Source organism: Mytilus edulis, chromosome 8 (assembly GCF_963676685.1).
Source record: "Mytilus edulis chromosome 8, xbMytEdul2.2, whole genome shotgun sequence".
In the NCBI taxonomy this organism is placed as follows: Eukaryota; Metazoa; Mollusca; class Bivalvia; order Mytilida; family Mytilidae; genus Mytilus; species Mytilus edulis.
The window spans coordinates 43,093,465-43,106,219 of NC_092351.1; the positions used below are offsets into that span (position 1 = coordinate 43,093,465).

General features: G+C 32.8%; 1 protein-coding gene across 1 annotated transcript; it reads right to left on the reverse strand.

Annotated features, from left to right (window-relative positions):
• Positions 1 to 10,584: 10,584 nt before the first annotated feature.
• LOC139487013 (uncharacterized) lies at positions 10,585 to 12,755 on the reverse strand. Its single transcript, XM_071272034.1, has 3 exons — positions 12,344 to 12,755; positions 11,478 to 11,768; positions 10,585 to 11,152 (listed from the first exon to the last, which is right to left on the reverse strand). Exons 1-3 carry the CDS (start codon positions 12,627 to 12,629, stop codon positions 11,064 to 11,066), a joined length of 666 nt encoding a protein of 221 aa, XP_071128135.1. The 5' UTR covers positions 12,630 to 12,755; the 3' UTR covers positions 10,585 to 11,063.

Sequence of the window (12,755 nt, forward strand, 5' to 3'; positions counted from 1 at the left end):
GTTTGTTTGTCTTTTTATTCTTTAGCCATTGCATTATTAGTTTATTTTCGATGAGTTTGAGTGTACCTAGGTATCGTTCCCTTCGTAAAATTTTCGGACATCGTAAGGAGTTGGTTGACCGTTATGGAATAATTGTTTCACAGATTATATTGGCTATGTTCCGTGTGTCATAACTATAACCCCTTCCCTTTTTCACGAATGTGACCTACCGAATTAGACTATTTTCCGGATTTTTAATAACATAAGCAACACGACGGGTGCCACATATGGAGCAAGACCTGCTTACCCTTCCGGAGTATCTGAGATCACCCCCAATTTTTGGTGGGGTTCGTGTTGCTCAATCTTTAGTTTTCTATGTTGTGTCATGTGCACTATAATTTGTCTGTTTGTCTGTTTCTTTATAGCCATGGTGTTGTAAATTTGGTTTCGATTTTTGAGTTTGACTGTCCCTTTGGTGTCTTTCGCCACTTTTTTAAAAACGACAAAAAAAAAAAACAAAAGGGCAACTTCAGCATTATATAGGTGTCTTCTACATGTAAATCAAATTTTAAGCTATTAATCGTCACTAGTATAAAAAATTAGTTTATAAAAAGCCAATGAAAGATCTTAAATGAAAACAAATATCTAAAAAAATGAGAAAAACCAAAACACATTCATAAATGACCTAAATATATTGAGAATGGAATATAAAAACAAGTTTAATATTATAAATTGTAAACAAAGAAAGCGAAGCAAATTTCTACAATAAATGTCTCCTCAGTGTACTTGAGACCAAAACGTTTAAATTTTTAAATCGAATAAATCGTTGAAGTATTGATTAACCAACATATGATAAAAAATGTAAGGCCAAACTAGGACAATGATGATAAAGATACATTCATTAATCTAAAACTATTTTTCAAATTTTACATCTGTTTATTTTAATAAAGAAACCTGTATTTTTCACTCCAGTGTAACATCTAACCAGTATTCCTTACCATTCACTAGAAATTAATTTGCATTGGATTTTCTTAATCTTATATTTGTTTTAATTGCTTCTGAATGTTGACTTTTTCTTGACTAAATCTTTCTGCATAAATGGGGAAATGTTTTCTCTTTTTAAAGTATATTCTGACCGTACATTTTCATTTTAAAAAGTTGAAAATAATGTGAGGGTGTTAACTCTTAGATATGTTATGAATTCACATAAGGCAGTTATAAAAATAAATGATATAACGAGTTTTGTACATTATAATTGGAAGACGGTGCATCGATATCACAGAAAGATGCACAGGTTTAATTCTACCGAAGGATTCTGAAACATATTATGATGTGTTAACAGTAAGTCTGTTAGGTGTTCACGGTTTGATACTTTAGTCAAGAAGAATAAAATTTATTTATTAGTTGTTATTGGCTTTAAAATGGATTTCAACGAGTCCTAGATAAGATTTGTACTTTTGTCTACTTTCCTTATGTTTATTATTTGTTTGTGATGTTTGTAAATCTAATGAATCTCCAGAACCAATCAAGCCATTGCAATATTATTTTCACTGTTTGTTGTTATGCTGTGTTGATACACAACTGTCACAGGTTAGACGCTCACACCATGTTTAACACCACAAATATTATTTATGAGTCTGTAATTCAGTGAATAACGTTGGTTTCTGTCTGTCATAATTTGTTGTACGGTTTATGTGCCATATCAGGCCATTGGTTTGACTTGCTATACATTTCGTCATGTTGGAGCCTTCTATAGCTGACTATAAAGATTGGACTTGTTGCTCATTTTGGTAGTCATATGGTGACCTATAGCTGCTTACAGCCACGACTGGCGGATACCAAAATACCTGTGGTGGTAATAGTTATCAAAGGTACCAGGATTATAATTTAGTATGCCAGATGAACATCTTTAACCATCCTTATTCTTTTTATGTCAGTCTCAAGTCTGTCATGCGATGACATGTAGTTGTTAATTTCTGTTACTTTCTTAGTTTAAACATATTTATTTATAGTGGATTGGGAAACAAGTTTTTCAACTTATATTAATCCGTTTCCACTTTGCGGGTGCGAGTGCTGCCTTGTAGCGGCATTAGCCTGCTCTTTTTCGAAATCTACAAGGGTGTCTTTAACGTGCAAGAGATGTGGCTCTCTCTTAACACGGGTCAGCCATTTATTGTCCCCTTCCGACGGACTATCATCGTTTCCTCAAGACCATACTCGGAAATGGTGTCAAGGGAGAGCCGAAAAATAAGTCCCTGAAATTTTCATCCCAGACGGAAATCGAACCAGTAACCTTTATGTTAGTAGTCCGATGCACTAACCACTACACCACGGCTCTCGTATACTTTCTTAATTGAATTTTTTTCTATTTGTCATGGTGGGTCCTTATATAGCTGATTATACTTTGTGGTTTTTGCTCATTGTTGTACGGTTGCTAATAGCATCTATTTCTTTTGAACTTGGGTTGATACATGGTTGACTCGTTGATAATCATACCACATCCCTTTTTGTCTTTAATGTTAAATCAATCATCTAATACTTTATACTTTATTTTAAAAAATCTAAAATTACACTTGTTTACAAGAATACATGAAATCTAACACATAAAGCCACTATAATAATACAATTAGTTGTAATAAGTTCTCATTTACGAATCATCGATGCACAGGCCACACTAGAATGTATTCAATAGCATCCCTGAGGTTTCATAAAAAATGCGTCATACATCATAATTCTACTCTTACAAATATATGATCCGCCTCCAACATATACTTGTTTCTTCGTCGTTACCTGCAAAATTGTGTCATTGGAAATCTCTTCATCTGGTATCCAGTAATCAATTTCGTCGGTTCCACTTCCAGACTCAGACTGCCAGTTAGATTGATTAAAAGATGGAAGAGTAACATTTTCATCTGATATCCAGTAATTGAACTCTTTTATACTATTACTGGACTGCCAGTCTTTAGATATATTGATGGATATTTTGTCGTCCTTATAAATCGAAGTACTACTTGCATGATCATCTTCAATTGAGTCAATAGGCTCGTAAATCCGACGAATACTCAAATGCTCTTGTGAAAAACAACATTTATTATCATTTCCACTTGACAAGTTCATCATGCCATGAATCATACTTGGTATATAGAGAAAACATATGCATACTATGGTCACAACTACTAATCGAAAAGACATTGCTTTATTCAAATGTCTTTTTCCCCAACGTGGAAATCTGATTACCAATGCCTTTTGTATGGACAACAAAGTAGTAATCACAACAGATATCATGTGAATGGGGTAAATCAAACCTTCTATTACAAACAAAACAGCGCATAATGGATATTTTCTTTCCCAAAACCATCCATTAAAATAATAACCATCACTCCTTTCAAGGTCATTATAGAAGAAGTAATATCCACTTATTTTTGGAATTGTCACAAATAATGCACTTAACGTATCTGTAACTGCTAAAACAGAAAGCAAAATTGTGACTGGAGAGCAGTGCATTGAAAACACTTTAACTATAAAGCTATTGAATATCACTAAAATTCCAGCAATTGTAATTTGGAAGTAAATATTCCAAACATCAGGAACCAAATACTGCACCGTATAACATGATTTTTCAGACATAACAAACAAGTCAGTATGTATTACTGTGATAATAGAAATATAAGAAATTCTTATATACGATAAAGCGTTTATAAATTTTAAATGTTTCCTTCTTTTATAAATTCCCATATGTAATCAGTAATGAATGATGCATTTAGAACTAAAGCAAGTTGAAATGAAATTTCATCAATATTGTGTCTATTGCTAGAGGATATATCAGATACAATAGATAGTTGTGGCATACGTTGAATTATTTGAATATCTTCTAAAGATTATTTTGCCCTAAATATTGCTGTTGTATTGTCTTTAATCCTGAATCATTTATTCAATAAAAAAAATTGAATTATTCCATATTGATAGTACTTTAGTAGGTTTTTCTATATGAATGGGATTTTGAATAAATAAGCATATTCATCTGTGGAAACGTATATTCACCGCGCAAAACGTCGTGTGCTTTTACGTGTATAATAACAATATAATGTTTGACGTTTAGTTGGTTTAGGTAAATAACTGTTCTTTTATACATATTTTTTTCTCTCGGAACATGGAATTAAACAATTACTGTCTTTTGATGAGGTAAATGTGTGGTTTCATTGACTTTTGAAAAAAAAAATGATATTCATATGTGACACCTGTCGTGTTGGTTATGTTATTGCAAATCCGGTAAATAGTCTAATGTGGTAGGTCACATTCATGAAAAGGGAAGGGGATTGTAGTTACGACGTAAGAGATATATCCGATATCATCTGTGAAACGGTTATTCAATAACGGTCAACTAATTCGTGATGGCGTCCGTGATAGTTACGAAGGGGTGACTTCAACTTCACAATTTGGAAATTTTGGTCTAATAGCTTCCTTGTGAGCAGCAACCCTCTATTAAGAAAATCACGATAGGAAATACAAGCGCTGGAATATCGTATCAATTACTCCGTATGCAGGCACTGCTGGAATGGTGCTACATAGAAATATAAAGTTCACAGTTGGGAAGCTGAAATCCTGTCGTTTGTTGTAAAGTTTGTTTTCAATCGACCGTCTTTGTCAATTTCTAGATGTAAGACAAGGCATGAGGCAAACTTAGCTCTGATTCCTTTCACGAATTTGGCTATACTTTTTGGACCTTTTGGATTATAGCTCTTCATCTTTTATATAAGCTTTTGATTTCAAATATTTTGGCCACGAGCATCAATGAAGAGACATGAATTGTCGAAATGCGCATCTGGTGCAGGAAAATTGGTACCGTTATTGTTTTTACTATAACTGGCACTGGTGTATCCTTTATCACTAGTTCGATTGGATAGATGCGTTCAACATAGTCACCAAATTTTGAATTATTTAGTGAGAGAACATCATCTATATAGCGGAAAGTACAACATAGGCACCAAAACCCTAGAGTTAATAAGCAAGCAAAGTAATCGATCCAAATATCTTTTGTCGATTATACGTTATAGATGTGTCCAAATGTTGAGAACTATTTTGCACATTGGACTTAGTGTAGTATATATATATGAATGCATTGGTTTAATAATTTCTTTAACATTATACCAGAAATAAGATTTATTTGACTTCAATAATTTACTAGTGATACCTGTATTTCGTTAATTTAACTTCAACACTTAACAATATACAAGAACATTAGGATCACGTTTCGGAATTATATACACTATGAGAAAGGCCAACAAAACAACAAGGTCCAAAACAGAGAAAATTAACAAGAGAGAACGAAAAAATCGTCTTTTTTAAGTCAAAAATGAATAACGAAAATCTAGAAAAAGGACCATTAACTACTAGACCCATACTAGATTTATTTAAAACAAATTGAACTCCGAGGAAAATTCAAAACGGAAAGTCCATAATCAATAACTATTATGACCACCCAGGGAAATGTTAGATTAATAAAAAGCAGTAAAGGAAACTAAAATTTTAATTAATAAGTGATAATTGAAATTTAGTATAGAAATGAAACATGGTATTTTATATAGTAATGATACATGCGACTTTAAATATTCTAATGATACATTATACACGAGATTTTATATAATAATGATACACGAAACTTTTATATTTTAATGATACACGGAAATTTTATGTACAAATAATTGAAAAAATATATAACATCCAACCTTACCTTGCTTTCTTATAATTTTTTTATCACACTGATTAAATTTACCAAAGATAATTTGTTTTAGATAAATCTAGTATGGGTCTAGTAGTTAATGGTCCTTTTTCTAGATTTTCCTCATTCATTTTTCACTAAAAAAAGACAATTTTTTCGTTCTCTATTGTTAATCTTCTCTGTTTTGGACCTTGTTGTTTTTTGGCCTTTTCTAATCGTGTATATAATTCCGAAACATGTTCCTAATGTTCTTGTATATTGTTAAGTGTTGAAGTTAAATTAACGAAATACAGGTATCACTAGTAAATTATTGAAGTCAAATAAATCTTATTTCTGGTATAATGTTAAAGAAATTATTAAACCAATGCATTCATATATATACACAATGTATACTAAACTAAGTCCAATGTACAAAATAGTTCTCAACATTTGGACACATCTATAACGTATACTCGACAAAAGATATTTGGATCGAGTACTTTGCTTGCTTATTAACTCTGGGGTTTTGGTGCCTAGGTTTACAGGTAGTTACATATTGATAAATAATTAACACACTCATGTGGCACGAATGAAAGCTTTTATTTATATTTTTATGCGGACCCTTTTGTAAATGTCATGACTGTTGTTAAAATGTATGGTTTTGATTGTTATCGTTCAGATTCAATTGATATTGTCTTAGTTAACGTAATGGCATTGTATAAACATAAAGCTTTTGAAGATGAAGTTTCATAGAAACACGATCCATGTATTAGTAAAACTTATTGGTTCTGTGGACATCATTCATACAACGTAGAACGATGTTTGTATATACTTTTTTTTATCGATAGTGACATGGATTTTGTTTTTTGTGTATGACATATGGACATTTTTGTATTTATAAAAACCTATGGTCTAACATACATTGTATATATCCATGTCAAAGTAATGTTCGGATAACATGGCATATACAAGGTTCAGTTTTTCGAAGACTGTTAACGACGTTTTTACGCTAAAATAATTGGATGTGTACTTATTTAAACTCCCGTCCGTGTGAACGCGATGTATTTATAGAAGTTGGTTTTTTCTTTGGCTAACTACAAACATCTTCGAGTACTCTTAGATCGATACTAGGTATGTTTTGCCTTCATGTTAGTTGGTTTTTATTTTGTGCTTGGTGCCTCTTTAATGAGTCAAGCCATTTATCTTTGTTGTTCTTATGTTTTCTTGTACATCACTATCTAGTAGTTGGAGCGCCGAGTTCTCTCGAACATGTTTAACATCGAAACATTCTATTTGTACCTGACACAAGTTGGGAGCCTGATATACAGTTATACTTTTGTTTTACTGTTTAAAACTATTTGTACTTGTATTTTTCTATAATGATATTTTAGTTGTACCTTTTGTTTTATATGTACTTTTATTTTATTACATGTGTACTTGTATTTTACTTCATATATACATGCATTTTATTTGTACTAGTATTTTATTTAAACTTTTATTTTATTTTATTGGTACTTGTACACAAAAAAAAACCATTTCATTGTCATGCTTCAGTCTTGAGCGAAAGACAATCGATATTTACTGTTTCGATATCTGTCCACTTTGGGTTCCTCTCCGCGATTAGTCCGAGACAACGCTTTTTTGGTAGACGAGCTAGGGCCGTGGGACGTCAGAGCTCGTTCAATATAGAGAAAAGTGGAAATTGATTCGTTGCTTCTGGAGGCGACTGACCTCCTTGGATCTATATAAATCGGGCCTCATTTTGTTAATTTTTCATTTATCTCTTCATTTATGTATGTTTAACCCACCACCACCCTTTAATTTTTTATGTTTGGACAGATTTCACAGTTACCTATCCATTCTTATTTACTTTCGGGTTTTGGTGCCCACGTGTTTTGATCATTATTGTTGATAAAGAATTAACACAAAATCACGGAAGCCGAAGAAAAAGTCAGGTGATAAAGCGGTGAATATTTGTTTTTTTGTGATTATTTTCATGTGTTCACTAAATAAACTTTGTACTAACAGTTGTTAATTGATTTGTGTATTTACTGTTTTTCTTGCTGATTCAATTTTAAGTATCTTAATGCTAATTGTGTTTACCTTTTCTTTCGTCACAATCTTTTCCTCACACTGGGGCTGCGCGGTTGTCACTACATATGGAAAGGCTTTCGTTCAGGAAGATAACGGGATAAACAATGATTCAATACTGATAAACTTCTTAAGATTTAGGGTGCATTGTTTTCTAACAAAAACGATGCAAAAGGCTAAGCGCGTAATGTTTTGATCATTTGTTTCTAACGTACGTTTGCAAAGTTTACATAAACTTTGGCAAACTATGCACTCGCTAAAGATGCGTCTACAGTTTCTCGTTCATCGTTTGTTAGTACAAACGCTACATTTGTTTCTAACTTCAACCTTGATGTGCACGTGGTTTTTTTCCCCGCGGTTATATTAACAAAGATGGATTTTGTCGATAGAAAAGAAGGTATGTATATTATAGTTGGTTTTTCATTAACATGTGGTTTCTGTGAACATATAAACAACACACAAAAGTGATTTAAAAGAAGATCACTGCCTTTTTTGGCAAAATAACAATATACAAATTTTATATTTACAGGGCATCAGTCTGCAGAAAGTCAAGAAGGAAAAGAAGTTGCAAATGTACTTCTGTCTTTATCGTAAGTTTTAATGATTGTGTACTCTTGTGTTGATTTAATTCTTAACCTATCGAAATTTATAGAACATACACAGCCTTTCCCTTTGTTTCAAATATTGGCAATTCGGTTTTTGATAGATAGAGATTTTTTTTAGCAGTGCTAGCAATTATTTCCTTAAAACAAGTTTATAAATTAAATATAAATATGGAGCAATTCAAGTACACCTGTTTGGGCGCGCTCGAATTAATTGATTCCTCATAAAGTTTTTTGGTATTGTTAAGAATATTGTAAAATTTAAAAAAAAAAAAAACACTATCACATCGTAGAAAAACAAGTCAGTAATCTATGTTTACAATTTTATAACGGAAACCTCTGTATTCAAATGTGTGCATTTTCTACCAAAAAATTCAAAATTTCCATTAAATGCAATACAGCAAATAATCATGCACTTGAAAGGGTTGTTTCTTATGATGGTCAAACGATCTGTATACTTTTTGGTGAAAATAGGATTTCAACTTTTTGAGTTACGGGTTTTTATAACTAAAAGAGGGGGGGGGTGTTTTTCACATGTCGCGCTGTATCTCAAAACCGATTTATGATTATTGCTTAAATCTTTACACACTTCTAAGTTATATTAATCTCAAGATTTGTATACATTTTGGTGATGATTAAACATTTTATTTTACAGTTATTTAGGTTTTTGTAAAAAAAAAAGGGGGAGTTTTCACATGTCGCACCCTATCTCAGCTGTTTATTTTTTAATATTAAACTGTAGATTTTCCAGGTTCTCATGTTCTTCAAATCAAATGGCTACTTTTCGAGCGTGTATTATAGGTCCACATCAAAGTACAAAAGTTAAAATTATTCCAATAAGAATCGAAATAGTTCTATTATGCCATGCTCTGATTTTTATAGTTCGTTCTTGTGTTGTTATTATACCACTGTCCAAGGTTGGGGAGGGTTAGGATCCTAACATGTTTAATCCCGCCACATTCTGTATGTATGTGCCTGTCCCACGTCATGAGCCTGTCATTCAGTGGTTGTCGTTTGTATATATGTCAAATATTTGTTTTTCGTTCATTTTTTCTATACTAGTAAATTATGCCGTCAGTGTTCTGTTTTGAATTGTTTTACATTGCCAATTTTAGGGCCTTTTACAGCCGACTATGCGGTATGGGTTTTGTTCATTGTTGAAGGCCGTACGGTGACCTTTAGTTGTCAATTTATGTGTCATTTGGTCTATTGTGAAGAGTTGTCTCATTGGCATACCACATCTTCTTTTTTTATATCTATGCACATTTTTACATATCTGTTGTTTACTTTGAAATATTTGTTTTTATAGACCTGTGAATACAAACAACAGAAGAAATTTGCCAGTGAGTAATGGTTCAGAAAGCCAAATGAATGGGAAGAATACAATTGAGAGTGTGCAAACACAAAAATCTACCTTTCCTTCTACGTTAACATTTACCCCTACATCAACATCATCTTCAAAAAGTCAGATTACAACTTCTGATGACAAGGAGGAGACCGGGAAAGGATGGACATCACATGCTGTCAAGGCATTGATACATACTTACAACAGCAAGAAAGAAAAATTTGTTGGAAGCAGTAAAAAAAGGAACAAAGTGTGGATAGACATAACAGACCAACTTAAAGGAATGGGCTTCACTTTTAGCGAAAAGCAAGTTAAAAACAAATTTCATTATCTTAAAAATAAATTTGAAAAAATGGTAGATGACAACAAAACCTCAGGAGGCAGTAGAAAGAAATGGGAATTCTTTGAGGAGATGAAAGACCTCATGGATGACAAACCGAATGTATGTCCCCTAAATGCGTCAGAGACAGCAATTTCTGATGGTAAAGAAGAAAAAAATTCGGTTGCAGACGACACACTTGAACTAGAATATGACGGACCAGAACCAGACAAGGAGCCTGAGAGAAAAAAACGGAAGAACGCAACAGCTTCTGATAAATTGGCAAGTCTGTTTGACGATTATTGGGGAAGAAAACAAACAGCAGAAAAAGCAAAAACAAAAGCACGGGAAGAAAGAGAACAGAAAAAAGAAGAAATGAAAGATAAAAGACATAAAGAAAAGGCCGACCTGCTAAGAGCAATGGTAGAAGCTTTACAAAACAAAAAATGAATTTTAATATGATACTTATAATCAACATACATTTAATTCAAAAATATCAATATTTTGTAATTGTATTTATAAATTTTGAACAAGATTATTTCTTTTCTGGTTTCCACTTTCTACAATTCCTTGTAGTTCAGGTCCGTTTTTCACATGATCGTCCATTATTATTTCTTCATATTTTAATATGTCACCCTCTGTGATACAAATTGTAATTAAATGCAACAGATAGTAACAGAATCTGTTGATTTGGTAATGTACAATCCAACATTTTCAATGACCTTTAGATCTTTCTACTACCATTCTGGTAGAACTTTGAACAAAATTGTTCCGCTGGTGTTTCCTGGTTAAGGTACCAAAGTCTTTATAAATGATGTCATCAGATTTTGAGAAAGACGGTATGCTGCATCCCCAACCAAATGAAACTCATCAGGCAAGATTGTTTTATTTATAATCCGCTTTCCTATTTTAGAATTTCAGAAAACACGGGCATCATGGACGGATCCCGGCAACCCATTATTAACAGACATGTACTTCATCTCATGGTCTCATACTACTCGGACAACAATACTATGGTATCCTTTTCTATTAAATTAAAATGTAATTTTCCTGATGTTGATTTGGACCAGGTATTACAATATGTGTTCCGTCTATTGCACCAACCACATCTGGCATACCTGAGAACAAAAAATGAATTATTATTTATAATAACTTTAAATAAATAATAAATTTATGGATCAAAGAAACTGGTTGAAAAGGGAATCTTTCCTTGGTATTTATCGGACATGTATGGATTGCAACAAGTACCCAATACGTGGTCCATTCAAAAGTTCGCAAAACTGATGGGTTACATAAATCACCAATGACCAAGTACATAGACCACTAAGAATAAAACGGATGTGTTTGTATAGAACCATTGAATTTTTGTGCATAATTTCGCATTAATAATTTTTGTTTCATTTACATATTATTATATACTATTGTTATTTGCGACAAATATACCTTGAAATGCTCTGAAGCCATTTTCATTTCTGCGCAACTGCTCTCCTTTTGGCCAACGTATGAGTTTGTTTTTATTCTTCACCAGCGCTGACACAATGCCGTCTACCAATTTTATCTCTGTCGAATGACTCACTTCAAAACGACTTACAATTGGCCTATAGCACTCTGTATTTGCAAAATACCACAATGCAGTTAATATGTGCTTCTCTAATGTAAGTTGCAGTCTACCTCCTTTATATTCTCGTCGTTCCACCTTTCCAGCAAGATGGTCTACAATTCTGTGAAAAGTGCCTACAAAGCCAATTAAAAAATGTTATATTAAGTAGAGTTACCATAACATATGGACATTTTTCACAATGGTCAATAGTAGATACTTATTTGCGCCTCTCCCAAGTCAGGAGCCTCTGGCCTTTGTTAGTGTTATATATTATTAGTTTTAGTTTCTTGTGTATAATTCGGAGTTAAGTATGACGTCTATTATCACTGAACTAGTATAGATATTTGTGTATAATTCGGAGTTAAGTATGACGTCCATTATCACTGAACTAGTATAGATATTTGTTTAGGGGCCAGCTGAAGGACACTACGGGTGAGCTGAAGGACAACTCCGGGTGCGGGAGTTTCTCGCTGCATTGAAGACCTATTGGTGACCTTTTGCTGTTGTCTGTTCTATGGTCGGGTTGTTGTCTTATTGACACATTTCCCATATCTATTCTCAATTTACTGTTAAAAGTCTGAGATGAAAACAAAATGTGCCCACTGCTATATGTATCACGTAAAAAAAATAATAATTTGAACAAAATATTGCGAAATATCAAATGTTATGAAATAATTATGCTTTCTAATATGTTGAAATGAATACGTACCCCTTGATAGCCTGAAATTTCTACGAAATTCTTGATTGTCATAACTTAAAACAATATCAACAAAAGATTCAATTTTAGGTAATGCGCTCCTTTCTATCATTGCTTTAGCTGTTTTTAATAAAAGAGCTTCATCAACACTGTCTCCAGAAGTTTCATCAAATGAAAACGATGAACTGTCAATGAAGTTATCTACGCATAGAAAAGGTAAAAAGGCGATATCCTCTCTGTCTGAATCATCTTCTGCAGTAGCCATTTTACGCGTAATAAGTATGTTTATCAACACCATGTGTATGCATAATTGAAAGTTCAAAACAGGTTAAAAACACACTGATAAAACGATGTATTTGTTTTTACTTTTTTTTAGCGTTTAACAAACGATAACAAACGCCACACAACGCTTACAAAACTTTGG

What these genes read in the sequence shown, in the direction of transcription:
- LOC139487013 (XM_071272034.1), bottom strand. Translation starts at nt 12,629, where the DNA reads ATGGTGTTGATAAACATACTTATTACGCGTAAAATGGCTACTGCAGAA. An exon ending in AAATTTCAGGCTATCAAGGG is followed by an intron (nt 11,769 to 12,343) that starts GTACGTATTCAT and finishes TTGGCTTTGTAG; the next exon opens with GCACTTTTCACAGAATTGTA. An exon ending in TGGCTTCAGAGCATTTCAAG is followed by an intron (nt 11,153 to 11,477) that starts GTATATTTGTCG and finishes TTTTGTTCTCAG; the next exon opens with GTATGCCAGATGTGGTTGGT.